Raw genomic sequence first — 26,984 nt, 5'->3', positions numbered from 1 at the left:
TAAGAAAAGTGTGGAGGCAATGTTTCGCAAAGATTGACACAAGGTTTATCCAAATATGTTGAAGAATTCACGAACAGGTTTGAATGATGTGGAATCTACCCAATAGTTTTCCAAGACAAAGGACCGCCCTCGCGTTGGTTCCACCAATAACAAAATAAAGTAACTTGGTAGTCAAATAAGCATCAGTGAATGCGCACATCTTTACGACATATTTGGAGTGGCGGACGGGGGCGGTTACAGGTTTGTAACACATTTTGGTGTTATTTTTAAGCAATCTCACTGAGAAATAAACACACACAGTGTAATTTGGAAATGCTAGTTATAGTTGGGCATACAAGTTGACTTCCAGCACTGTAAATGTATGATTTAACAACATATTCCGAGGGCGACATTGTCGCTGTAAAAGGTGTGTAATGTTAATAAGCTAACCGTAGGTAGCAGTCGAAGCTAGGTAGCAAGCGATTGCTAGCTAGCTTTCAAGCTAACCAGCTACCGAACTAGCAAGGTGAGGAAAGAGGTTTGCTAATTTACAAGCTTGCTTGCTAACTAACCATTGAATATAGCAAATGTTGGAACACTTAGTGCCGACGCAGTGCCAAGTACCGTTAAATACATTATACTACCGCAAACGTGTGGAATGTAGTTCATTCCTCGTCTGGAGATGAATACTATCTTGCTAGCGAACTTTGCCCGGCCTTTTGCAAAAGCAAGGCAGCAGAATAACCGGAAAACCAAGATCAAGCATGCTAGTAAGCTAGCTAGTCGTATTTTGGGAGTCGATGTTGTCAATGAGTATCGCTAAAGCCCTAACTAACAATTATCTATTTGTGGTTAGATTCTATCTATGAGGACATCATATCGATTGTTATTGTTAATTGGATGGCAACGAATTAATATCAGGTTTAGCAAAGGAGTAGCTGCTAGGTGGTATTTCATATGTCGGTCATTGAGCTGTTGTAGACGGTGTTTTACCAAGCATCAGAGCTAAATTTGGACATTGGCTGATGTTAGATGCGCGTTTCTCTGATAGAGATACTGAGCTAGTTTGTGCAGCTTAGTTAAACAAATATTGATCAAATGTACTTAGATGTCTACATTAGGTGTAGTCGTAGACATCGTTATGTTTAACGTTAGCTGCGACTGCACTGCTGTTTGCAAGAACAAGCTTTCTGTTGCAACGTTATTCATTAATTGAATGACATTATCTCGTTTTGCATTTAACTTATTGCTGGAATTGAACCAAGACTTGGATAAATCTGCTCTGTTGAACTGAATTTTCTAGCATATTCTTCCGTCAGCGACGATCAGTTGTCTGGTTGTCAGACAGTTCCCCGTTATTTTTACTTTTCCTGAAAATGGTTAATTTATTTGACCAAAAACTATGAATTAATGTAACGTAATGGGAATCTTTAAGGCCCTTGTTAGTTTAGCTTTGTGTCAGTTATACGATAGCTTAATTAGACAATTGAAGGCTGAAGCGGGGTGCTGTTTGTCATTTGGATGCTCTCTGGAGCAGATTCCCGGAGTGAGGAGCCCGTTCGCATTTCACCGGTGGTAGAAAACAATGGAGACAGAAATTGAACAGCAGGAGGGAGAGACTACGTTCAGCAACACTGACACTAACGGTAAGGGCATACACACTTCGTAATGTAGCAGTCCAAACATATACTCACATGCATAAGCGGGCGAATATCGTAAAACCCAGAGAATTCGTGTTTATCTGCTAGACAAACGCGTCTGCCAAATCCCATAACCATAAGATTGGGGCTGATCAGTTGTCATGCTGTTTGCGCTAGCTGTCTGTTATCCTTGCGAATGGTTTTGTATAGTAGATAAGAATGGGCAAGTAGTCCTCACTACTATGTGGGATTCCACAATGTTGGGTGAGTTACTTGTTGCAGCTTTTTGATGGCTCAGTGTAGAGGGATTTTAGTCTGAGAGAAGAGATTTGCATGTTTTTTTGTATGAAATTAATGCTGAAGTGTGTCACTACATTGCCACTGCCAGGAAAACGCCCTGCTGAGGACATGGATGAGGAACAGGCCTTCAAGCGGTCTCGCAACACAGATGAAATGGTGGAGCTTCGTGTGCTACTGCAAAGCAAGGTTAGCATTCACATCTCTGACCAAATGATGAGGATGTACCTGCTTCCAGTCTCATCTTACTTGGTCCACCAGTAAGGACCACATGTGTACACAATTCTATGTACTTACCCAGATAACTCCTCAGCCGTCATCACCTCTCAGTTTGGCTGAAGTCAATCTTCAACAATTTATCTTGACAAAAATGTTTAAATTTTCCAGTATGATTTAACAAGTTTTCCTCCTACTTCCCACCAGAATGCAGGAGCTGTAATCGGCAAAGGTGGCAAGAACATTAAAGCCTTGCGTACAGACGTGAGTATTCCCAGCTGGGGCCAGTGACAGGGTTTTTATTATTATTATTATTATTATTATTATTATTTGATTTTTATTATTTTTTTGGTTGTTTTTGATGTGGGATGTAGGAAGGAGTTCTTATTGAGAGCAATAACAGTAGCACTCTAGTGGGCTAGAACTGTTTTGGTCCCTGACAAGTCTCTGTATCCTCTTGTTTGTCCAACTATTTAACTGTAATGATTATAACACTGCCTCATGCTAATGAAACCTCCCATTGACTGCTGTTGTTGGAAAAAAAACAAAACAACTAAAAGTCCAAACCTGACATCGGTCAAGTCTTTTTAAAAAGTCCCTTAAATAAATAGACAGTCAGTTTCACTTGGAGAAAGAAAGAAGAAAAGAAAAAAACTTGCTGCATGCCCGTCGAACTGTTGCCTGATAATTTGACCCAGAGTTTTGTTCGCTGTCTTGCTGAAACTCTGCACCTATGGGTTGGCTCATGCAGACAGACACAGTGGGTCCAGATTTGGGGGGGGGGGTGGGTGGAATGGGAGAGACACAGGTGTGTCCATGTGACTGCATCTTTTGGAAAGGGGGTGTAGAGGGGTAATCCACCTCAGGCCTCCAGTTGTTCTGAAGAAGGTCTTCATGTGCCAGCTGTTGCCCTGGTTAACAACCAAAACCCAAAAAGCAAACAAAACAAAACAAAACAACCCTTTCGACAGTTGTCTCGACTCTTGAGCTGACCCAATAGTTTCTGGGAGTAAGTAAAGAGACACAAGCACTTTTGTACCCTAGTAGTCATTTTGAAATGTTACCTTTTGCTTTGAGCTGGATGAGATCACTCGCTGTGTTCTTGTGCACTCACTTGCCAGACTTGCCAGTCTCATCTTTTTTTTTTTTTTCTACTTTAAATTTTTTCTTTTTGGTTTTATATTTTTCTTTTAAGGACAGTAGAGTGATGAGTATAGCCTGTATTCAATTAAAAATGTATTCCTTCTCCCCCTTTTCCCTCTCCTTTTACTTTTTTATTTTTGGCCACCTTCCTCCGTTGCCCATGTTCTGGATCGACATGCCCCTCCTGCGTTGCCCACCTTGACGTTGGCCCATCCTCCGCCCCTGAACGCCCGCCCGCCCATCTGACACCCCGGTTGGCCCCGCCCATAAACGTGCCCCTTCTGCCATAAACGGGCACCTTACTTGCCAACTTGTGATTGAATGCCCCTGCCCAATGCCAACCTCCACGGCCAATGCAGTACAATGCCAGTGTATCAGTCCCTGACAGCAGTGGCCCAGAGCGGTATGTCCCACCAAGTTGTTGCCTCACTGCCTGATTAGATCAGAGAACACATGTCTTTTGATAACCTGCCTTCTGTTTCATTTTAACATTTTTACACATGAAGTATACCCCCCTCCCCACCCCACCCCTTTTAAGAAACGTGTATTGTTCCATTTATTTATTTAATTTTATGTCTTACTCCCCCTCCCCACCCCACCCCCTCCCCCATTCAGTATTTCATTTTAATATGGACCTTTTTCTTTGTCACTCCAGTGTTATATACACACACACACACACACACACACACACACACACACTCACTCACATATGAACCTGTTTATAGAGTTGTCCCACACATAGGAAGTGATTCCATTCTCTTTAGTTTATTTCAAATGGAAGGAGCACAGCTTCAAGATTTGGAACCTTTTTTTCTGTAATTTTCTTAAAGTTGTTCCCCTGCTTTAGAATGAGAGATTACCAATTATCTTTCATTTTTAAACTGTGAATTATGGAAATCCAAAAAGAAAAACTTTCTCGCTCTGTCCTTGTGGCCCACCTTGCTCCCCCCCCTTACCCCCTGCCCCCCCCTCCCCCAAACCCCCACCTCACTGTTCTCAACATTGCTGTTCATGATTTGAGCGAGTGCTGTGCCTTCCAGAAAATTCACTCTGTCACTTCCATCACTGTTGTCTAGTTTTTAATTTCCTCCTGGTGCTGCATCTCTGTCCCCCCCCCCCCCCCCCCGTTTTTTTTGTTTGTCTCTTTCTCTCTCTCTCTTTCTTTCTCTGTCTTTTTTTCTCTCCGTTTCTGGCCCCTTACTCCCCTCCCATCAGTTCAGACTGTTAAGCTGCCAAACTTCTCATCTGCCCCCCCCCCCTCGCTCCTGTTCGCCACCTACTGGCCACCACTCGCATCTGCCCCCCCCCCACCCCCTGCTTCCTTTGGTTTTGTTTGGTTTTGCTTGTAGTTCTCCCCCCCTCCTCAACCCCTCTCCCCCCGCCCCCTCTCCTCCAATTCCTCTTTTGTCACCGTGAGAAGGTGTGCCAATGGCACGGTTTTGCGATGGCGAATCTTGCACTATAGCTGCTATAATATAAATATATAGAGAAATATTTGTTTTGACATGTTTCTTTAGAATCAAATTCCTTCCTCCAGATTTTTGTTTCGCTGGTGGTGGGTTTGAAAACCAAAAAAAAAAAAACTAAGCAACCATTTTCTCTCTGTGTCTGTGTCCCCCTCTGATTCTCATGCATTACTTTGTGGCCATTTTGTGCCCACCCTAATCTGAGCCCTTCCAAGAAAGTTGCCCATTCCTCCAGGTCTTTTGTCTCTTCTTCTTTGTTGAATGTTTGCGATCAGCGAGTGCATGTCAGCTGGCCGTTAATTCAGTCGATTATTGGGGAAATTTGAAACATGTGTTCTGCAGTCCTGTTTTTGTTTGATTTTTTTTTTTTTCTTTTTCCTTTCTTTTCCTTTTCTTTCTCTCTTGAATCTGCACTCTTTTGTTATTCTTTTGCTCACGCTTCACCAGAATGTTTATTCTAAAAATGTTGTCCGCTTTCCTTCCCCCCTGTTTTTGCCGTTGTCCGCCATTATGCTTGATTACCCCTTTGGCTCTCCAGCATCCTGAGCGTTAGTGCAGATATCGAAACCATCGGTGAAATTCTCCTCAAGATCATCCCTACTTTGGAGGAGGTGAGTGCAGTCCTAGTACTCTTTAAAAAACCTGCATGCACCCTCAACATTCAGGAAGTGAAAAGTGAAATATGACTTGAAGCTAACTCCGTGTGGACTAGAATGCTCCTACCAGTGAATGCAAACAACTAGAAGGATTGTCAGATAATTAGAAGCGACAAGAGTTATTTTAAATCATTCGGCAGAAAATTGCCACGTAGTTCATCGATGGGAGAAGCCAGTCTGCGACCTCATATGGAAAAAATGAGCCTGCTAGCCGTCGCTAAACCACAACCTGTGGGATTTGTTCAGTGGCAGGAAGGCTGTGATATCATTGCACTGAACTCTCTGTTCTTTTCCAGTACCAGCATTACAATGGCATCGACTTTGACTGTGAGCTTCGCCTACTTATCCACCAGAGTCTGGCGGGAGGTATCATTGGGGTCAAAGGTGCCAAAATTAAGGAGCTTAGGGAGGTAAGAACCCCTGTGAAGAAAAGAACAAAAAAACCTCCTTATTAGCTCACATCAGTGTTGGTATTAGGGACCAGTCTGTCAGATACATCCTTCCCAGATTCATATTCCCAGATTTGTATGTGGTGCTATGTATATCGTTGTCGGGGATGATCCGGTTCTTAGACTTCTGTTATATTTACTTCTAGAACACCCAGACCACAATCAAGCTCTTTCAGGAATGTTGTCCTCATTCCACCGATCGTGTGGTTCTGGTGGGGGGGAAACCGGAGCGAGTGGTGGAGTGCATCAAAGTCATCCTGGAGCTGACTTCTGAGGTGAGAACCTTTGAAAATACCCGGTATCCCTCGTTTCATCTCACGGTATGCAGCAAGAACCTTTGACACTGGGCATTTTCTTTGAGTGGTCTTACGAGACACACAAAAAATATCAGACCTGTTTCTGTCAGACATTTGTAAATGAGTTGAGGAGGAAGACTGGTTGACACGTTTGTCTGTAAGGCTAACCTAACCCATCACCTCTCTGCTGTTAGGCCCCGATTAAGGGTCGTGCCCAGCCCTACGACCCCAACTTCTATGACGAGACCTATGACTATGGTGGCTTCACTATGATGTTCGAGGAGCGTGGGCGCAGGCCCATGGGCGGGTTCCCCATGCGCGGCCGCGGAGGCTTCGAGCGGATGCCGCCAGGCGGCCGTGGAGGTCGCCCCATGCCCCCCTCCAGGAGGGACTATGACGACATGAGCCCCCGCCGCGGTCCACCACCTCCACCACCTGGCAGGGGAGGACGCGGGGGCAGCAGGGCACGCAACTTGCCCCTTCCCCCACCGCCGCCACCTAGAGGGGGGTAAGAGAACTACACACACACCACCAATCCTAGCACCAGGGACCACTTCGATCAGTTTTCAAGAAAACACCATAAGGGTTTCAGTGGCAATTGCAACTCCACTGGAAGAGATGTTATGCCTAATCTGTGTCTGCTGGAGTGCTTCACCTTTTGTAGTGTAGTCCTGGCCTATTGTAGTGTAGTCCTGGCTGCTGTCTTGAACTCTGACCTTGGTAGCAGCACACATTTGCCCTAACAGGATTTTCCTTGTTCTTTAGAGGTGACCGGTTTTCTCACCAGAGCTATCACGGCAATATGGATGACAGACCAAAGTGAGTACAGTCATTTAGAGTGACTTCTCCGCCTCTCCTTTTAAAAAGCTACAACAGAATCACTCCTATGCAAATTAAACGTACAGCCTGAGAATTAGATGTCCTGTGTCATTTCTAATTTCTACATGTGCCCATTATATTTATTGATTGGCCCTCAGCAATAAACTCAATTGCCTGTTGAGCAGCCATTTTGAAAGCCTATCTCCTGTGACGAGAACCAGACTTGGGTCTAGCTCAGGTTAAACGAGTTTAACAGCCCTGCGCTGAGGTGGAGCAGGTTATTAAGAGCCATTTTGGCGCTTTCCTCACCCACGGTCACCGCAGGAGCAAGGCCAAATATGTCAGCTGGTTTTGTTTTACAAGAAAAGTATCTTTGGTGTGGCTTTTTCACATTTCAAAACTGACAAAAAGAATCAAAATTACATAGCATGTTTTGATATCCAAAATGTTATATGTAATATGTTAATTTGATCTGGTGATTCATTTGGACCTTGCTTGACTGGAGTGGCATTGTGCATGAGTACATTTGTTGAGATGAACAGGAAGGCTGAGGCTTTCAGATAGTAAACCACAGGAGTGAATTATTACTCGATTTAAAAAATTTTTTTATCTAGCTTCCTTTTACATTTGTTGCACATCATATGCATTTACACAATCTATTTAGATTGTTGCATTAGTCCATTTTTTATTGTAAATGTTGCCATTTGTGGAGTCAAATAATGTTACATTTTCAGGTGTTATATTTGTCCCATTTCTAATCTTTTAATTTCTGCATGCAGCGACAGAAGAGGGCGGCCTGGAGATCGCTATGACAGCATGGTGAGCAAAAATAAAAAAAATCCCCAAATCTCTGGCTTCATCAAGAACTATTCTGCGCAAAATGGCAAATTATAGGTAGTCAATATTGCATTTCATTCGACAAAGAAAACCCCAAAGGAAGAGAGAGTACTTGCTGGAAGACAGGAAAAGGAACTGCCTGTTCAGTGTGGATGAAATGGCAGTGTTATGGATGCATATGTGGAGCACTCATCCTGTGTGCACCGGTTTGGCCTGCTGTTGCTAAGCAACAGATTTTTGAATTACTTGTTGCCTAGGTTACCAAGGAGCAGTTAAATACGTAGGTGAAAGCCACCGCACTTGCCAGCGAACTCTCCAGGCAAATGCAGAGCGAGTGTCTGGATGGATCCAGAAGGCTTGTTGGCGTGTGCCATTTAGGGCTACGGCGAATGCCGTCTTCCACTTCCCTTTCATACGAATGATGCTTCCAAACGTAATTGGTTGCTTATTAAGTCTAACTTCTTTTTTTGGGTGAATGTTTTTCTTGAAGCACTTTTACCAACCTGATGACTCCTTTTTTTTCTCTCCCTCCTTCCTCTTTCTTTCATTTATTCCTCGCCTATAGAGTGGAGGCTATGGTAAGTAGTCATGCATGCCATTTCTGTTCGACTCAAACTCAGCCTTGTATGTGCTCGTTTGCCTTCATATCAGACACAAGCACTTCCTATTGTTAGTGCCACTCCTTCCTGCCTTTCCGAAGGCCCCAACTGCTGTTGAAACCTTCAGGAAGGTCCCCGCTCCTCCCCCCCCCCCCCCCCACTTACATTTCTCTTTCTCCGCTCTTTTAATTTGAAGACAATAATTCTTCTTGGGAGCCCTTCCAGTCAGGTGAGATTTCATGGATTTTTTTTTTTACTCAACCACGCCTGAAGGCAATATCTGTAGCTGTTTTTCTCAATGAAATGAAAGTAGTTTTGAATACATTGGAGTGAATCTAATGCGTTCTAGGTGGACGAGGATCATACAGTGACATTGGGGGACCAGTTATCACAACACAAGTCACCATCCCTAAAGATGTGAGTGGGACTCTGGTGACCGCACCACCCACATGCATCGACATGCATCCAGTCAAACACATGGAACCACTCTTGCTAGATTATTCACACAGGCATAAAATCCACACTGCAGTGCAGTTGTTTCTTAGACACACGCATGCACGCACACACACACATATGCACACGCACACTAGTATCCAACCAAGTGTGTAACCAAACACAGGACCTCCCAGAAGAAAAGTTAACTCGATGGCATATACAGACACCCGCAACCAAAATCCTAACCTCACTCGTCACAGACACAATTTTTGTCTTGCATATGATTTCTTCATTTCTCTGAAAGTAAAATCTGTGTGTGTGTGTGTGTGTAGCTGGCTGGCTCCATCATTGGCAAGGGTGGGCAGAGGATCAAGCAGATCCGCCATGAGTCTGGAGCCTCCATCAAGATTGACGAGCCTCTGGAGGGATCTGAGGACCGCATCATCACAATCACGGGCACACAGGATCAGATCCAGAACGCACAGTACCTGCTGCAGAACAGGTGAGTTTATTTATTTGTGTGTGTGTGTGTGTGTGTGTGTGTGTGTGTGTGTGTGTGTGTGAGCGCGCTTGCGCATTCTCCTCCTACACACCCTCACCATCGCCGTGTTACTGTTTCCACCGTCTCCTTCCATTGGGTCTTTGGTTTTCTGTCTGTCTGGGCCTTTGTTTTTGTCTCCGTGTTCCGTTCTCTCTCCTCCCCTAGTGTTCCACACAGTTGTGCTGTACACTGCCCTACAAAGCCAAAGTGCAGTAACGTGAAATTCACTTTTTTACACCAATATAAAATGCCATATCCTCCGATCAATCTATAAAAATCTCATTAATCTACTGAAACATTTTCTGAAGATATAGGGATTTTACAGTATCTGCTAAAATACAGTGTGAAAGACCAACAACAATGCTGTTTTTCTCAGTTTGGAATTTTCGTAGGTAATGCACTTTGGCTTTTGCAGGGCAGTACAGCTCCATCTAGTTTGCAGTCCTAAGGGTTGTCTGTTTTGATTACACAATTACAGTATTTTGTAGATTGTTGCAAAAAGCACACTGAATAATTTTAGCAATCCTTACAATTTTGTGTTGAAGTATTTTTTGTAACATAAATAATTACTAAATACTTCACTATGTATAATGTGTATACTGAAAATGTCTTGCTTGTATTTGACATTTTTGAAGTGACCAACCCTCTCTGAAATGTGTGACCCACATGACTCTTTCCTGTCTCCGGCCCTGCCCCCGTCTGACTAATCTCTAATCCCTTCCTAACATACTGTCCTGTGTGAAATTGCTGTTACGGCGAAATTGCTGCCATTTGACGGGAAGCTTGGCGGGAGAGAAAGGGGGAGAAAAAAAGAAATCGATTGTGGGATGCCATTTTTTTCTTTTTTGGTGACTTGGGGAAACGGGTGGACTGTTGTGTTTTTTTTACTAAACAAAAAAAACAAACAAAAACAAAACAAAAAAACAAGCTGGCTTGCTTCTGTGTGGAAGACTTGTGATTTTGTTGTTTTTAGTTAGATGAAGTGACAACAAATCGCAGTCTACCCTACAGCACAGGCTCGGCCTCGTCTGGCTCCTCACATGCTCTCAGCATTTCACATGCCTGTCCTCCTCGTCCTCCCTCTCTCCCCTACCCACTCACACTTGCACACAACCTCTGCTGCACAGTCTAGACATGTTACCCAAGCTCAACATGTGTGACTGTGCGCCGCACTCCTACTCGCTACCCCCCCCCCCCCCTCCACCCTCCTTTCCCTCCCCTCCCTTTCCTCCCCTCCTGGGTTCTCTGGATGAAGAGGCAACCTAACCCTGCTAACGTGACGCTCAGTCCTAATTCTGCCAAGCGGGAGTGATCTGCACAGGGCTAATTGACAAGCATGTGTTCTAATCTTTCTGCCTGATCGTAATTGTTTTGACCTGCTCCGTCCTCGGGTTTTTCACCCTATAAGGCTTGGTGTAACACGCACACAGACACACACCTACCTTGAATATGTTAACCTTGCATGCCTGTTTAAAACCAGATCTCTTGCTCACACATGCAACTTAACCCTTACCTATCCACACCACTCTACACATATACAAATCATATACACACTCACATTCCTCCCTCTCCAACAAGTAGTGTGTCCTTATCAGGTCTTTTTGGCCAGAATTTTTTGTCACATTTTCACTTGGTATACAATCAACATTAACAGTGGAAGGAAATGGTGCTCCACATTTTCTTGTCTCTCTCTCTCTCTCTCTCTCTCTCTCTCTCTCTCTCTCCCTCTCTCCATCTCATTCTGGTTCCTTCGTTTCCTATTTACAGCGTGAAGCAGTACTCCGGCCGCTTCTTCTAGACGACAACAGAAACCCCCAAGCCAAACTGCCATGAGCCCCCCCCCCCCCACTCCGGTTTCAGACCCGCTTCTTTTCAAAGCCGACATTCCTCTCAGCCTCTCTGGGTAGATGTGCCCCCCCCCCCCCCCCCACTTCATTTACTCATTCAGTCATCTTATCGTTTTTATTAAACAAAAGAAGCGAAAAAGTAAAAAAAAAAGATACTGCTATGTGTAAAATGTCTGGATATCTTTTAAAAGGCAGCAGAATGAGTTATTTTCTCTCTTTCTAGTATGACTTTATTTTGTTTTGGTTCCTCTTTGTCTTTCTGCTTGTAATGTTGGAGGGAGCTCACCAGTTTGTCCAAGTTTGTTTTGGCCTTACCTGAGCTGCATGCAGTGTTGGTCGCAACCATGCAGAATGTAATCTTGTTTTGTAAAATTTTTATTTAAAAAGAAAAAATAAATGAAATAGAAATTTCTTTTTGCCATTTTTTCCCCTTTCTTTTGGTTTTGAGTTGAAACAATAGTGTTTCTTTTTTTTTTAAAAATGTAAATATACATGGATTGTTTTGGTAAGAGTTTAAATATCAGTACAGTTTTTTTATTTTGAAAAATTTCCATCTATTATTAATTGGATAAAGAGGGTGCGAGGGTATAATGGGGTGTATTTTTCTGTCCTTTATCGTTTTTCTAAAAACAAAAACAAAAAAGAAAACCCCACCTGATTCTCTATGCTGTGTGAAGCCACTCTGAGGACAAGAGTATGTGGGGTGGGACAGACTGACCATTTCTACTTCACATCAATGTTTGGGATCCCTCTAGCTTTGATGACGCTTGTGTTTTTGTACGTCTTGTTCGTAAGCATTTTTAACATTTTAGATGGGGATCTTACCAGGCACTAGTCAAGATTGGGGGCGGAAACAAAAAGACAAAGCTTTTCTATGTAGCTGCGTAGCATGTCCCCCCCCCCCCCACCCCTCGTCCTCTTACTCATGTCCGTCTCGGTCTCTTAATCGCTCTCTCTGCCCCTCTGGTCTCTGTAGAATGTGCTGCAAGTGTTAAGTAATAAAGTCTGTGCCACCTTTTACTAATACTTGAAGTGTGTCTGTGTTTTTATACTAGTGTGTGTGTGTGCCCTGATGCAACTGTGTTTGGCATACTGAGAAATGCAATTGGTCTCAGAATTGATTGCATTTCACCAGGTCATGAGAGATTTTGGACGTCAAGCAGTCTTGGCTTACTATTAAAGACAGAAAGCCTGCTCACCTCAAGATCTTCCTGTGCTCTTATCACAGCTGTTAGAAGGCCAGGGGGACCTATAGATATGATACAGTTTGATGCATTTTAAAGAAGAATCCACTGTGCCTTGGCTGCAGACATCAACCTAGTCGTATAAATGTACATTGTGTATACCAATAGTATACCAATAATCTGTGTGTTCAAAGCAAATTCATTGCAAAGAGAAAAAAAAAGATCTGTTTGGGGTTAATTATGTAGCACTAAATTATTTGCCATTTTTTGTATTAATCGATTTAACTGCTCTATTGTAAACCACAATCAGATAACTGTTTATACAGATGAATTACTTGGTATCCTATTTTAGTTATCTGGTATCACATTCTGATTAAAATTACCGATTAGTTTTTACTAGCATGTGTATTTTCACTGCTGTCATTATTTCACAATGCTTCCTGAAACGGCTTGCTCTCCCGGATGTACGTTTTCCTGAATGAACAGTGCTGTTTGCAGCCTTCTCTAAAGACAACAGATGGCAGCATTGTCACAGGAGTGGGTGTTGCTTGGATGGGCCTCAGTAGGTGGTCACAAAAACCTTTCTTCTATTATACAATCGAAGATTTAAATACACACAATGTAAATAGCCTATCTGAAAATGTACACAACATAGCATATTGCATTTGGTTTTATGGACCTCAGTTTTGCTTCAGTTCATTTCTCAGAGGCGCTGTGATTGGTCCCTGTCTAGCCTACCTGTAATGCGTTTAAGTTCAAAGTGTTTTTAGAGTTTGACACTAAGTGGAAAGTTACTAGTCACATTGATCTTTATTGCCAAGGGATTTATGGCACATTACCCGGAGAGATGTCGTCTCGTCTCTGTGGGCTGGTGCCCGTCAGCAGGGAGTTCCAGCGCCAACTGGACCATTAAATATGCAATGTGGCCTTAAGTCGGCGTATATGGTTTATCTCGAGTCTTGACCCAAGTATTTTCTCAAAATATCGAACAGTTCTGTTTTACAATGCCTTTGGCGATGGCCAGTTACTTCCTCCATTCCACGGAGAAATAGGTAAATGGAACAACCCAGGGTCAATCCGGTGCATGCCTAACCGATATTGTTAAGACATGCCGAGGACATTACAGTAGGCTAGTCTGCTCTGCTCCACGGGCGTAGGAAGGCCCCTCCAAGCGTACACAATTTCAGTGCTTGAAACCTAAGTGGCTTGTACAAGGTGTGGAATGGTTGTCAATTACAACCAGGCTGTCATCACGCAGTCCATGCCAAATGCCAGTAGGTTAAAAATTACCTAAAACAACACCCTAAACATTAATGTCCGACCCGAAACGATACTTTGTTGCAGCAACATTCCATTCATCAGTGTATCCATAGCCTCAGTTTATGCATTTGTTTTGTTTAGGGGGGCTATACGAACCTACTGCTCGTCAGAAAAAGATTACAAAAAACATGCTGAAGACATTAGGCTACCTTACCAGTGTCTATAGTCAACATTTATATTATTAACATGGACCTCGGACATGCTGTTGGGTCGCATCGCTATATGTGAATGTTTGGGAAGTTGTTGATGTGTCGTATTTCCCACACATTGGGTCAAACTGCTTCCTCACAGAGCGTCGTCCTCCCAGCCAAACACACCCCTCGGTTCAAAACGTCACATGGCTGGGAGTGGATGGTGCCTTTAATGAAATTACATATGGAATAGCCAAAAGTAGGAATCGAAGGTACTTCAACAGGAATTAACCGGGTGCAAAATGCCACAGCATATTTTTCAGGTATGCGATCAAACTAACGTACAGTATGCTCAAAACTGTTATGTTTCTAAAGCTTTAGTATTTTTTCCATTGGATTTTCCAGTAGATAACTGTACTCCAGTCTAGTGGTTCGAAGGGAATTGGAGTGAAAGTCCGCCATATTCAGCTTTACCACGCCCGGAGTCGAGCTATTGGGGAGAAAGACTTGAATATAACAGATTATTTCGTGCGATTGTTTCTATCTTGACTAATTTCCAAACGCAAGATAAAGGATCGTCGCCTTTTTTCGTTAGAGAAAACAATCGATGAGGAAGAAAGACCTGACAAGATTGAAAGACCACAGCTAATAAGAACGGATGACTATGGGGACAGTATTCCAAAAGGATCTGTTGCTCAAGTAAGAATTAAAAGCAAATCAGACTGACTTGGATTGCACTCTTTGGTTGGGTGAGACTCTGGGCAGAAGAACCTGAAACAGTCGGGATGACCCACACTGAAAAAATTGTAGGTTTTCTATGATTTTCGTGGACAATTTCATGAATCGAATTTTTAAATCCATTTTCTTCAGGCTATAAAAACAATCTTACTGCGTGGCAATACACCCATGCATTGTTTTATTTTTCCTCAATGGATTTTTTGAAAAAGTCTTAAACAAGCAAAATAGTCACCCATAGCGTTTTCTTTCGGAGAATCATGACTCTGGACTCCATAATGGCGTGTTGCCTCAGCGAGGAGGCGAAAGAAGCCAGGCGGATCAACGACGAAATCGAGAGGCAGCTCCGCCGGGACAAGAAAGACGCCCGTCGAGAGCTAAAGCTACTGCTACTCGGTATGGAATGGTGAAACACACCACATTTCTTTCCTCTTGTAAGACATGTTGTTTGCAGTGATTGCCGTCATTTATGCAAAACTTTTGTGCATGTAAATAAGGTGGTTGAAGGACCAGCTAGATACATGTAATTATGGCTATGGCTGTTGTGGTTTAAACAGCACGTTTCCGAGATGGACATGAATTTACAGCTGGGCCCGATAATCTTTTATCTTTTAACTTGCTGGGCTATTACATGAGTATTCACTCAGCTATTTGTAAGCGTGTGGGTGTTCACAAACCTTTGGTGCTTTGCTGGATTCAGGTTTAGCCACACGCACAAGACAACGTTAATCACTGACATAGGCTACTGATATGTCGCGTGCACGGTTGGGTAGAATACATGTCGAATGTGTTTTTAAAAGGAGCCTGTTTACTACTTAACATCCATCAGGATAAGATGCTCACTGCTGCTTCCTCAAAACAAGCTATTCCCTTGAAGTAATGGGCGTAGTGCAATTAAACCGTATGCACGCACACACACACTTACCTACTCAACCTTTACCAACTTTTTTCTTTGTCACCAACGAAATCTCTTATGTTATGTGATGTGACTGGCTGTAACCCATGCCAGACCACATGTATATCCTGATCAGTATATGGTGCAGTAAACCAGGGGAGCGGGGCTACTGTAATTATTGGCATGTGGGTATTTGTAGCCAATGGCACCTATATTGAAATTCTAAGAAACTATCGACTCTTCTCATAGATGCCATCAGTTTACAGCCAAACAGGAAAACACCATAAGTGCTCTGGTATTCATAAATAATATACCTAAAGGCAGGTGGGACTTGTTTAGCAGTATGGCAAATATAGTGAAGGTCCTTCTTTGCCACTTCCCAACTAGCATGCTGCTGCTGTTGTTTTAGGGGGGATTGTGTGGAGTACATTTCATCATTTATGGTCTACAGTTTGTGGATTTCCTCTGACCTTTACACTCTGCTCTCAGGGACTGGTGAGAGTGGGAAAAGCACCTTTATCAAGCAGATGAGGATCATCCACGGGTCGGGCTACTCCGAGGAGGACAAGAAAGGCTTCATCAAGCTGGTGTACCAGAACATCTTCACCTCTGTACAGTCCATGATCCGTGCCATGGAGACCCTGATGATCCCCTACAAGTATGAGCACAACAAGGTACATGATGCCTTCCTGGCTTATAAGTACATGACATTCGGAAACCCTACACATACACACACGCATGGCCTCGTGAGGGTAACCAGAGGTTGTGAGCGAGTGCTCTGAAGCATAAGGTCTGTGGTTTGAGAGAGAGAAAGAGAGAGTGTGTGTGTCTGTGTGTGAGACACTCACACCCTATGGAGATTCCACTTTAGACTAGAGACATTAGGCAGGCAGGACCAAGAGCTACAGGAGGGGCTGGTTCAGTGGGGCATATGGAGTCTGTAGCGACATGGGCCCGGCCTTTAACATTAGGGAGGGTGCGACGCAAGCTAGTTCTGACTCTGATTATGCTCTATGAATCCACCCAGTTTAATGGCCAGTCTATGTGCTATACACATTTTAATACTTGGGCAGTTGAGGTTTTACCTTTGCTGTCATTGCACACTATATGTCTCTTAAAGTATTTGTTTTTGTTTATTGGATGTTTTATTTATGGGTCTTTGGGGTTATTTTATTATTAAGTATTTGTTTCATTTTACTTGGAGTCATTTTATATTTTTAAAACTTTTCCATTTTTCTTATTCTGATCCTAAATTGATTCTTAAAGCAACACCAAAGCACTTTTCCTCTGTCACACGCACGCTATTTTTCCTCTGTCGCACGCACACTATATCCAGCACCAGCTTTGCAAATAACGATGTCCACAGACAAGGTAGAGTATGTTGTATGATTTTATAAAAGTATGATGTATTGCGACATCTGAAGCATGTCAAATTTGTAGTTTCTTATGTCTCATTCCATCGAACTAGAGATCCACTAACTGATCTGGCAAACTTACATAGTAAAGGGCGGCGAAGCGAATGCAGAAGTGCCGTTCACCCTCTTACGAGTTGATGAACCACTGAAACGATTTTGGAAACATTATTTTAAGGTACAAAAACTCTTTGGTGTTGCTTTAAAGTAAATCTTTCTTTGTTTAATTCTTTCCTCATTTCACGGCATAGACTATATTTTTGTTATTATTTTTTTTATCACATTATGTCTGTATTTGGAGTCTTCATCTGGTTTTACTTCACTTCAGAGTCTGGAAAGCACCTTGGGCTCTCACCAGAGACGCTATACAAATAAAGTTATTACATGTCGTTGTTGTTATGTAGGAGAGCTGCAGTCGCATAGGCACATAGTGCGATGTGCACAGCTGTGTCTCCGAACTGACATCCATATTGCCAGAAAACTCCCAGTGACTTCACCCTTGCCACGAAGTAGGCCAACTCATGAGACAAATGCCACGAGAGGGGGGGGGGGGGGCAGAATCACTTTGGTTAATCACGGCGCTCGTCTTAATGAGATTATCCCCCCCCAAGCTATGAAATTAATTATACAAATTTACTGCCTTGCAGAAATGTGCTGCCACCTCTTTTCCATTTCCAGATAGAGGGCGAAGGCAAGCCTATTTCTCCTTTTTTGTGTGTGTGTGCGTATGTCTGACCGAAGAAAGTGTTACGGTGTGTCGCAAAACTCTTGTCTGAAGTTTGTCGGTAGTGGGTCACCGCTAAGCAGTAGTGAGCGTGGGCTTTGGAGAACTGAAACAGAAACCTGGTTTCGTCTCAACTGCAAGACGTAACATAGATTTTTGTAGTAAGACATTTTGCAGTAGGCCTTGTAGTAGATGATGGCTGTCAGCTTGGAAAGTGTTTTCATTAGGTGTATGTGAGCACAATGTTTTTTTTTCAATACGACTTAAAATGGCTGTCGTTTTTCCTGTGGGCCTTAACAGCAGTTTTCTGATGTCATGATTCCCAGTGTGTTTACCATGGAGTTAACACCCCCCACCCCCCTTCACTGTCCTTTCTTGTATAGGGCAACGCTAATGTTGTACGTGAAGTGGATGTAGAGAAGGTCTCATCATTTGTAAACCCTTATGTGGATGCCATTAAAAGTCTATGGAACGACCCAGGAATCCAGGAGTGCTATGACCGGAGAAGGGAATACCAGCTCTCCGACTCGACCAAATAGTGAGTGCTTCTCGTCCTCTTCCTGCACGGTGATTTAATTAAGTCATTTAGCTGGCCAATGCCTTTGAGTACTAATGGAATTTGGCAGCAAAAACTGCTTTATTAAATTTTAGTTCTTGTCTTGGGGTTGAACTCAAATGGAGGAATTACCTGTTAAGTAACATGTAAACTGGCCATTCAGAGCACAAGAAGAGTCTGAGATTTAATCTCAAGAAAAGTAGGGAAATTGAATGTTGGTTGTTTGTGTTGGTCTGATTTTTGTTTTTCAGTCATATGTAAATGTCCAAGTCCACATGTGTCTTTTTTTTGGCTTAGTCTGCACCCTGTCAAAGGTTATAATTAGGGGTCAAGAGGACTGTAAACTGTAAAAGGATCCCTGTATCACTTTGGACAAGAGTCTGCTGAGAACTATAAACATAAATAATTTAGTCTAAACCTGGGATACTTTCAATTCAAAATCTGAAATGTTTTTATAGATATTTTAGTCTAAGACGTAGTCTAATTTTCACATGCCGTTGAAACACATTTGGTGTAAAGGACATTCTGGGATTCATTGTTAATGTCTTCACCCCCGACCTCTCTTCAGTTACCTGAATGCAGTGGATCGCATTGCTGAACTTGGCTACGTACCAACCCAACAAGATGTCCTCAGAGTGCGAGTACCCACCACAGGCATCATCGAGTATCCATTTGACCTTCAGAGTGTCATCTTTAGGTAACCCTTCACCACGTCGCTGCTCGAATGGGGTGGTGGATCTCTGCCTGTAATGTGGGGTGAAATGTTTCCTCCTCATACTCTCTCCATAGCCTACTGAAGTTCGCCTACAAAAAGGAACCAAAGCTGCCATCTTTGCCCTTATAAGGAGATCCGGATGTTAATTGAAGCTAACTACCTATGGCAAGTTGCATTGCAAGTTAGATCTAGGGTAGCAAAAAATCTAAGTGTGCCGCCTTCACGTACCGGAGATCACAGTATCCACTCGAAGGCAGAGGACAAAAGTGTGTTCAGGAAAATGTCTGCATTTCAGACTTTTTCATCCCCACTAGAGTTTAACAGGTGCGATAATTCAAAATCCCCATGTTATTTTCCCATAGGACAAAATCGCCAGATACCGGATCTTAAAGATGGCAGCTTTTTTGTAGGCGATCTTCAGAGGTCTATTCTTGGTCTTTCCCGTGAGGAAAGTGGAACCTCCATGTTACTCTGAGTTTAAAAAAAGGTTTATCTGCCAATTCTCTTATGGTTCTAAAGCCCTCTGCTCTAGTGAAACGTCATAAACGGCTACTTCAGACTGACCTTTGACCTGCTCACTCTTTGCCGCCTTGCAGGATGGTGGACGTGGGTGGCCAGCGGTCAGAGAGACGGAAGTGGATCCACTGCTTCGAGAACGTCACCTCCATAATGTTTCTGGTGGCGCTAAGCGAGTACGACCAGGTCCTGGTCGAATCCGACAACGAAGTGAGTGCATTACCTGTTAGTGGCCAGCAGGGGGGAGATTAGAGGCCTGACACAGGACACTCTCTTTCTCTCTCTCTCCAAATGAATTTGGGCACTGTAAGGCCAGATGGCTATGCTTTTGTCAGTGTAGTATTATGAACCAGATGGGAGCTCTTTTTTTAATTTTTGTTTATTTCGTTTTTTTTGTCACATTTTCACTTGGTATACAATCAACATTAACAGTGGAAGGAAATGGTGCTCCACATTTTCTTGTCTCTCTCTCTCTCTCTCTCTCTCTCTCTCTCTCTCTCTCTCGCTCTCTCTCTCTCTGTCTGTCTCTGTCTGTCTCTTTCTCACTGTATCTCTCACTCACGCCCTCTCATTCTCTCTCAGTCTTTATCTGTATCTCTCTCTTTCTCGCGCATGCTCTGTTAGCTGCAAAACAGATTGTCTTGGGAGTGCTGCCCATGCCAGTGGGCGTTGCTTGCATTGTATTTTCTCTTTCTCAATTCAAGGATCAACAGGTGTTCCTGTTAAAGTCATTGTGTTTCCTTTTTCCTTTTTTGACATTAATTAGTCATCATGTGTTATTCTACAGCTGTAGTTGTGGAAGCTCCTGTTGGTATTGATACCATCTCTGTCAGGACTGTTTTTAATGTTGTTTCTGAGCAGTGTGACAGTAAAATAATTCATTTATCTAATCTGAAAACCAATTTATGCTTATATAATTTAAATTCCAATAATGTCCATATAGGCTGTAAGATAAAGATCAGAATTTCTGTGCATAAATTGAGACTGAGCAGAATTGCAATACAGTTGGTAGCTGTGTATGTAGTGCTTGGGGTTTTTTAGGAGCTGCATCACTGATATCGCGTCAGCCTACAAAACCATCGGTGACCAGTAGAGGGCAATGTGTGATCAGGACTTTTTGAACATATGAGGAGCAGGGTTTAAGCCATTATTTCAGCAGTTGCCTTCACAATTGCATAAACAGCTAATCTGTCAGAACTACTGTTTGAAAGCCAGGTATTGCCAGGCCAGGTCCACAGAGGCAGTGAAGCGCCCTCATGTGTCGTAGAGCAATACCTACCTCAGGTTGGACTTTACTTTTAACTTGGGAAGTACTAAAATGTCATACTTTGTTTTGTTATTCCTGACAGAACCGGATGGAGGAGAGCAAAGCATTATTTAGGACGATAATAACGTATCCCTGGTTCCAGAACTCCTCTGTCATACTATTTCTGAATAAGAAAGATCTGCTGGAGGAGAAGATCAATTACTCTCATCTGGTGGATTACTTCCCAGAATATGATGGTTGGTCATTTGTCACCTGTATTTTACTATTCTTGGGATTACATCATCTATTAAATGCATAGATGTAAATTAAGATGCATCTTCAGAGCTATGTTGTAGGGTTTATGATGTCCTTACTAACTATTAGCTGAGGTGTATACATCGATTTTGCAAAATTTCTTCAGCTATGAAATTAATACATGGGGCAGTGAATATGGTATTAATATGGTTTTGTTTTTTAACTTGCATAAAACACTGTCCCGTGGTTTATACACAATGCAAAATTACTGTAGTTTGTTCTACATTTTTGTACATTTTGTTTATAAATCTTAATATGCAACGTTTTTTGTTAATTATTAAGGGATGTCTATGCCTATGTCTACATACATATCTTTACCTATATCTTCATCTATTTCTTTCATAATGGTAAAATGTAAAAGTCAAAGTAAACTTCTCAGTTAACCAGTTCCAATCCTCATTTAGCCATCTGTAGGTCTGAATGTTCCAGTTGTAATGAACCAGTTGCAATTCATATTTAGTTTTAATTCTTATCTAACGGTATGGATTTTGTCATTCAGACCAATTAATAATGAAGTAATAATCATTCTTAACTGGTTGCTTACAGGGCCCCAGCGAGATGCTCAGGCAGGGAGAGAGTTCATCCTGAAGATGTTCGTGGACCTCAACCCCGACAGTGATAAGATCATCTACTCGCACTTCACCTGCGCCACCGACACCGAGAACATCCGCTTTGTCTTTGCAGCCGTCAAAGACACCATCCTGCAGCTCAACCTCAAAGAGTATAATCTCGTGTAGACCCTACACACCCAACTTCACCCCTGAGAAGACATACACAAGTCGTATTATATCCATATTCAAGGAATTAAAAAGAAGCTGGTCGCTGTATGAATTGGTTGGATGGATGCACACCCCCACCCCGAGCCTCACCCCCACCCTACCTTCGTCAGCTACAGCTAGATCACATCAGACCCCACCCCTGCTGGGGAAACGGCTCGCGCAACGTGAAGACATCCCACTTTTCTTGCATTTGGTTGCGTCACAGGTGTCGTTGATGTCGTTGATTTGAAAAGTGAGAATCTATTGAATCGGGGCTGAGATATCAATAATTACAAAACACTACTGCGTCCTTATTTATTTGCACCTTGGAGCTTGTTCACAAGGTCCACCTTGAATTATTCTAATTATTATTATTATTATTGTTGTTGTTGTTGTTATTATTATTCAATTTTAAAGAGAATCAATTTTCAGTGGACGTTTACTGTACGAAACGCTTGGAGAGAGATGCCTCTGAGGCGGTGCGCCAAGTTCCCTAATCTTCCGATTTTCTTTTCTGAGGAACCTGTGGTGTGTTCCATAAAGTTATCTTTCCTCCCTTAAATTATGCTCTCCTCTCCGGGCTGAAATTTGAAGAGTGTACATGTTCGACACAAACTGCAATTGATCCGTGCTTTGTTTCTGCACACAAATGTACAATTATTTTCCCGAAGGACCAACAAATGTGTGTTTGAAAACCAATTGTCTGTATACTTAAATACTGCGACTAATATGGCATTCCGTCCCAGGCTTGAAGCAGTTGAGAATGATCGATTGTATGCGGGAGGCAGGTCTTAGCACCGCATCCATTGGTCTGTCTCTCTCTCTCTCTCTTTATTTTTCTTTTTGACATGGGAGTGAGTGTACATTGTATGGTTGACTGCGTTATTGTTTTGGTGTGAAGTTGAATAGAACTATGTGCCACATTTTTGTTTTTGCTTTTTATTGTTTTAATATATGTTTGTTTATATTTGCCAAATGCATATAGCAACACTACCACCACTCTCTCTCACTCTCACTCTCACTCTCTCTCACACATATACAACAAAAATCACAATCACATTAACGTTGTACCACATCCTAACTTCCACAGCATCACAAAAAACGTCTTCAGCACAGTATCAGACTTCTGGCTTCTTAGTCACGTGAGCCCATCCTAAAACCAGACGTGTCAGCCTTTCAGTATGTCTGTGTGTGAGCACTGCTTCTGCACAGGTATTTGCTCACCACTGGATTGGCTTAAGATATTAGATGTACAACTCCATAGTACCCTCATAGTCTGCAACACTTAATGCAATGCTTCTGTGATAACATGATACTCTGAACCATTCCGACTTTTTTATTTTGCCAAATGAATTTGGGCACTGTAAGGCCAGATGGCTATGCTTTTGTCAGTGTAGTATTATGAACCAGATGGGAGCTCTTTTTTATTTTTGTTTATTTTGTTTTTTTGTCACATTTTCACTTGGTATACAATCAACATTAACAGTGGAAGGAAATGGTGCTCCTCATTTTCTTGTCTCTCTCTCGCACTCTCTTTCTTATTCTCGCAAACTCATTCTCTCTCTCTCTCAAATGATTTGTGATGAATGTTTGCCTCTGTCAATTAAAATGGGCGAAGACCACCGACCTGGTCGTTTGCTCAAACACTTTTTTTTTGCAGATGTGAGGTTGTGGGATCTTGGCAGTGCAAGCCCTTTGCCATGCTGACTGTTTCGTGTTCAGTTTGATTTGTCACATTTGAGCAAGTTGCTTTTTATTTTCTAAAAAAAGAAAAAAATTATTCCTTTTAAAAGGGCTTTTTTCCTCAAAAGTTGTTTTTCTGGTATAGTTACTGTATGGTGTTTGCATTAAGACTATCTTGAAATATTAGTGGAAATTGTACCATTCTAAAAGGGCTTGTAGTACATGTATTGAGATCCTACATAAGCGATTACAAAACGAAAGAGATTGGGGAGAGAAATGTTCCTTTAGTCTCCCCAGCACTCTCAAGACCTCAGCCAAATCGTGCTTTCTGATTTGCTTTTGGAGACAAAAGAGTGTCCTTTGAAGTTTTGTATTGTTGAACTGTGTGTTAGTTTTTGTGTTGTTGAATCACGTGGGGTGAGACATTGAGGGATGGGGTGTATTGTAAGACAAACAAAGCTAGTTTTTAGAAAGACCAGATAATTAGATCGTCAAGTCAACCCAAGGTACTAGTGATATTGAATAGGGGAAGCTTGACCTGAAGTGTGGAAGCTTACTGACAGTCTAAGCTTTCTCTTCACACTTAATCAAAGCAGTGCATTGTGCATGTATGCAGCAAGGCAAGATACTTAAATTTCCACCTTACATTCCCAACCCAGTTGGTCTCTGTTCTGCTCCTGTCGGGGGACCCAAAATGCACCAATGTGCAATGGTTCAACTTGCTGAAACATTGGCCTTTGTTTAACGTTTACGGACCAGATGGAATGGCCTCAGTGGAAATGCCACTTTTTGAGTTCTGGAACACGAGTTTAACCTTTGTATTATCTGAATGTAAAGAACATTTCTGCCCTGTACAGTTGTCTCTTGCTGGTCAGCAGTCACATCTGCTGTTCTCACTCCTTCTCTCCCTCCCTTTCTCTCTCTTTCTCTCTACATCACGCCCCCCCCCCCCCTTCCCTTTCCCTCCCATACTCTGGACTACTGAAGAGGCAAGCATGTGACATTTCTGTGTTCGTTAATTCTGAAGCCTTTTTTTGTGTCGGGACTCCTGTGTACCTGTGAGATAACTGTTGGCCAGCTATGTCCATTGGGACCGTATTGGGACCACCCACGTCATGGCTCCCTCTTTATTTTGCGGTTGGTCACTGGACGAAATGGACTGCAACTTAACCTTTTTGGCACACACAAAGGCCAGAATGCGCATTTGCTGAGCAGTGGTCTCATGTATTTAGTCGTCGAGTAGGAGGAGGCTTGGCACATCTGGATTGCTCCTGGCCACCGCCGCAGTGCACTCAGTACTTTCCGTGGCATAGAACAACCTGCAGGGTTTCAGAAGAGTTTAAAAAGAAGTGAATTTTGGATGCTAATTATTTGCGCTACCATTTCGTATACAGAAGAAATGGCACCCTAAAAATCTCTTATTCACAGCACAAGGCTTCACAGTCGTAATGTGCTGCTTTTCACTCTCAAATGTCTTTGTATTCCTTAGATCTCTCTTTTTTTCTCAAAGCATTGTCATTAGAACAGTCTTCTAAAATGCTTTCTAATTAAATGTTATGGAATAAATTATTCCAGTTTATAAAAGCCAAGCCCCAATCTCCTTGTCTTATTTGTATGTCGGTGTGTCCAAGGTGTTTTCTAAAAATGTAAGCATAGATGTTAAAACAGTCATGCTTTACTGTATGTAGCCTATAGTATGTTGATACCCATAAATAATTTGTCTATAATAGGTAATAAATGTACACAGTTTAAACATTATTTACAAACAGGACACAATATTGTATAGCTGAATCTTTTGCACCATGTATGGATTGTGTTCTGTTGTACTGCCTTTCCCTACTTACACACACACGTTACATGCTCATATACTCCCACATGCACCTGTGTCAAAGAATTTAAATCAATATGAGGGCGAATATCATTGAGCAATGCCCTTAGCTGTCCTGGGGGATATCCCAAGTATGTTAGTGACAAACCTGGGTAAGTTAACTTAGAGTAAGTGGTAAACCTTCTACAACAAGAGCCCAATGGCATTGTTTTGTTAGGAGAATGAAGCCATACAGCATTTCTATTAGGAGGTTTACCACTTACCCAGGTTTGTCACTAAACCACCTACTTGGAATACCCCCCTGGACATGAATAACTCATTTGCCATGTCAATATAAGATATAAATGACTATAAAAGAGTTTGTCACACACCTATTCAAATCACCTCTGGCATATTTTGTCCCAAAAGGGTGGACATGCAAAGAAAGCAAGTAAGCATACTTAGGCCTATACAAAGAACATAAAGTAAGAAGGTCAATGGGGTCTTTTTTGAAGGTCAATTTTTGCAGTTTTATATAAGAGTGCATGCTATTTTGCCATGTCCCCAGCACTATGCATTAACATTCAAAGTGAGTAAAATATAGTCAAATCCTAAAATTATGCTAAACAAGATATTACTCCACTTGAGCACATTGATAATTTGGTGATAAGATATTTGCTTTTATTTACTAAAGGAGGTGTTTTTGTGAGGTGTTTACAGTCCACCCTGTCATATTGGGAAATTTGCCCCAAAAGGCCATCCTCTCAATAATATCAGAAAGTTTCTTTTCTCTCTTCAGTAGTGGAAAATTCACCTGCTGAAGTTAGTTGACCTTCTTACTGACAAATGTTCTTTGTATCAGTATGCTTGCTTTGCCCAACATGTCCATCCTGTTGGGACAAAATATGCCAGAAGTGATTTGAATATTTGGTTACACTTTACTTGACAGTATAGACTTAAGAGTGACATGACACTGTCATGAATGTGTCATAAACAAGCCATAAACGTTTACATGACATAACGCTTCTGTCATTAAAGCAACACCAAAGAGTTTTTTATACCTTAAAATAATGTTTCCAAAATCGTTTCAGTGGTTCAGCAACTCGTAACAGGGTGAATGGCAATTCTGCATTCACTTCGCGGCCCTCTATCGGCTATAACCGCACTATGTAAGCATGGGCGGATTATGAACTTTTGGGCCCCTGGGCCCAGATGTATTAAGGGCCCCCCACTTATTGTCGTATATGTGGGAGGGGGGGTTTGGGGGTCCTCCCCCAGAAATTTTTTAATTTGTTTGATGTGATTTCCTGTATTCTGGTGAATTTTGGGGAAGGCCAATACTAAATTCAATAAGATTCATAGCCTACATCCTGATTTGTTGATATTGAGGCAATGAATCCATGCAAAGGCTTGGGCTTCAGGGCCCCCTGACCCCTTGGGCCCCTGGGCCTGGGCCCGGTAGGCCCATGCAGTAATCCATCCCTGTATGTAAGTTTGCCAGATCGGGTAGCGGATGAGACATAAGAAACTACAAATTTGATTTGCATCTGATGTCGCAATACATCGTACTTTTATAAGTCATGCAAAATATTCTACCTTGTCTGTGGACATTGTTATTTGCAAAGCCGGTGCTGGATAAACAAATAGCGTGTGTGCAACAGAGGGAATGTTCTTTGGTGTTGCTTTAAGTGTCATTCGGTTTTTGTCATAACAAGTTTGGGTTAGGATTAGGGTTAGGTTTAGGGTTAGAGTTAGGATTAGGGTTAG

The 26,984-nt window shown here is 42.4% G+C and overlaps 2 protein-coding genes across 3 annotated transcripts; both read left to right on the top strand.

Annotated features, from left to right (window-relative positions):
- The first annotated feature begins 170 nt into the window (after positions 1-170).
- hnrpkl (heterogeneous nuclear ribonucleoprotein K, like) lies at positions 171-12,246 on the top strand. Of its 2 annotated transcripts, XM_076284328.1 has the most exons (16): positions 171-240; positions 1,517-1,625; positions 2,008-2,105; positions 2,340-2,396; positions 3,635-3,678; positions 5,280-5,352; positions 5,694-5,807; positions 5,993-6,121; positions 6,337-6,650; positions 6,908-6,961; positions 7,741-7,780; positions 8,364-8,376; positions 8,594-8,626; positions 8,747-8,814; positions 9,165-9,334; positions 11,141-12,246. In XM_076284328.1, the coding sequence occupies exons 2-16, from the start codon at positions 1,565-1,567 to the stop codon at positions 11,169-11,171; spliced, it is 1,299 nt and encodes a 432-aa protein (XP_076140443.1). In that variant the 5' UTR covers positions 171-240; positions 1,517-1,564; the 3' UTR covers positions 11,172-12,246. The 2 variants fall into 2 exon arrangements, with proteins under 2 accessions (XP_076140443.1, XP_076140444.1); XM_076284329.1 differs by lacking the exon at positions 8,594-8,626.
- Positions 12,247-14,073: 1,827 nt separating this feature from the next.
- On the top strand, positions 14,074-24,993 carry LOC143123142 (guanine nucleotide-binding protein G(q) subunit alpha). Its single transcript, XM_076284322.1, has 7 exons — positions 14,074-14,986; positions 15,975-16,159; positions 18,005-18,159; positions 18,746-18,874; positions 19,489-19,618; positions 20,758-20,911; positions 21,516-24,993. The coding sequence occupies exons 1-7, from the start codon at positions 14,851-14,853 to the stop codon at positions 21,704-21,706; spliced, it is 1,080 nt and encodes a 359-aa protein (XP_076140437.1). The 5' UTR covers positions 14,074-14,850; the 3' UTR covers positions 21,707-24,993.
- The last annotated feature ends 1,991 nt before the right edge of the window (positions 24,994-26,984 follow it).

Source organism: Alosa pseudoharengus, unplaced genomic scaffold (assembly GCF_046254945.1).
Source record: "Alosa pseudoharengus isolate Yale_2024_CS ecotype anadromous, Long Island Sound unplaced genomic scaffold, YU_APseudo_1.1 YU_APseudo_1.1_scf_14, whole genome shotgun sequence".
In the NCBI taxonomy this organism is placed as follows: Eukaryota; Metazoa; Chordata; class Actinopteri; order Clupeiformes; family Clupeidae; genus Alosa; species Alosa pseudoharengus.
This window is presented reverse-complemented; position numbering and strand designations above follow the sequence as displayed.

Coding starts and splice junctions, on each gene's coding strand:
- hnrpkl (XM_076284328.1), top strand. CDS start 1,565: ATGGAGACAGAAATTGAACAGCAGGAGGGAGAGACTACGTTCAGCAAC. Junction 6,962..7,740: donor AATATGGATGACAGACCAAA/GTGAGTACAGTC, acceptor TTCTGCATGCAG/CGACAGAAGAGGGCGGCCTG. Junction 8,815..9,164: donor AAGTCACCATCCCTAAAGAT/GTGAGTGGGACT, acceptor GTGTGTGTGTAG/CTGGCTGGCTCCATCATTGG.
- LOC143123142 (XM_076284322.1), top strand. CDS start 14,851: ATGACTCTGGACTCCATAATGGCGTGTTGCCTCAGCGAGGAGGCGAAA. Junction 16,160..18,004: donor ACAAGTATGAGCACAACAAG/GTACATGATGCC, acceptor TTTCTTGTATAG/GGCAACGCTAATGTTGTACG. Junction 20,912..21,515: donor TTACTTCCCAGAATATGATG/GTTGGTCATTTG, acceptor GGTTGCTTACAG/GGCCCCAGCGAGATGCTCAG.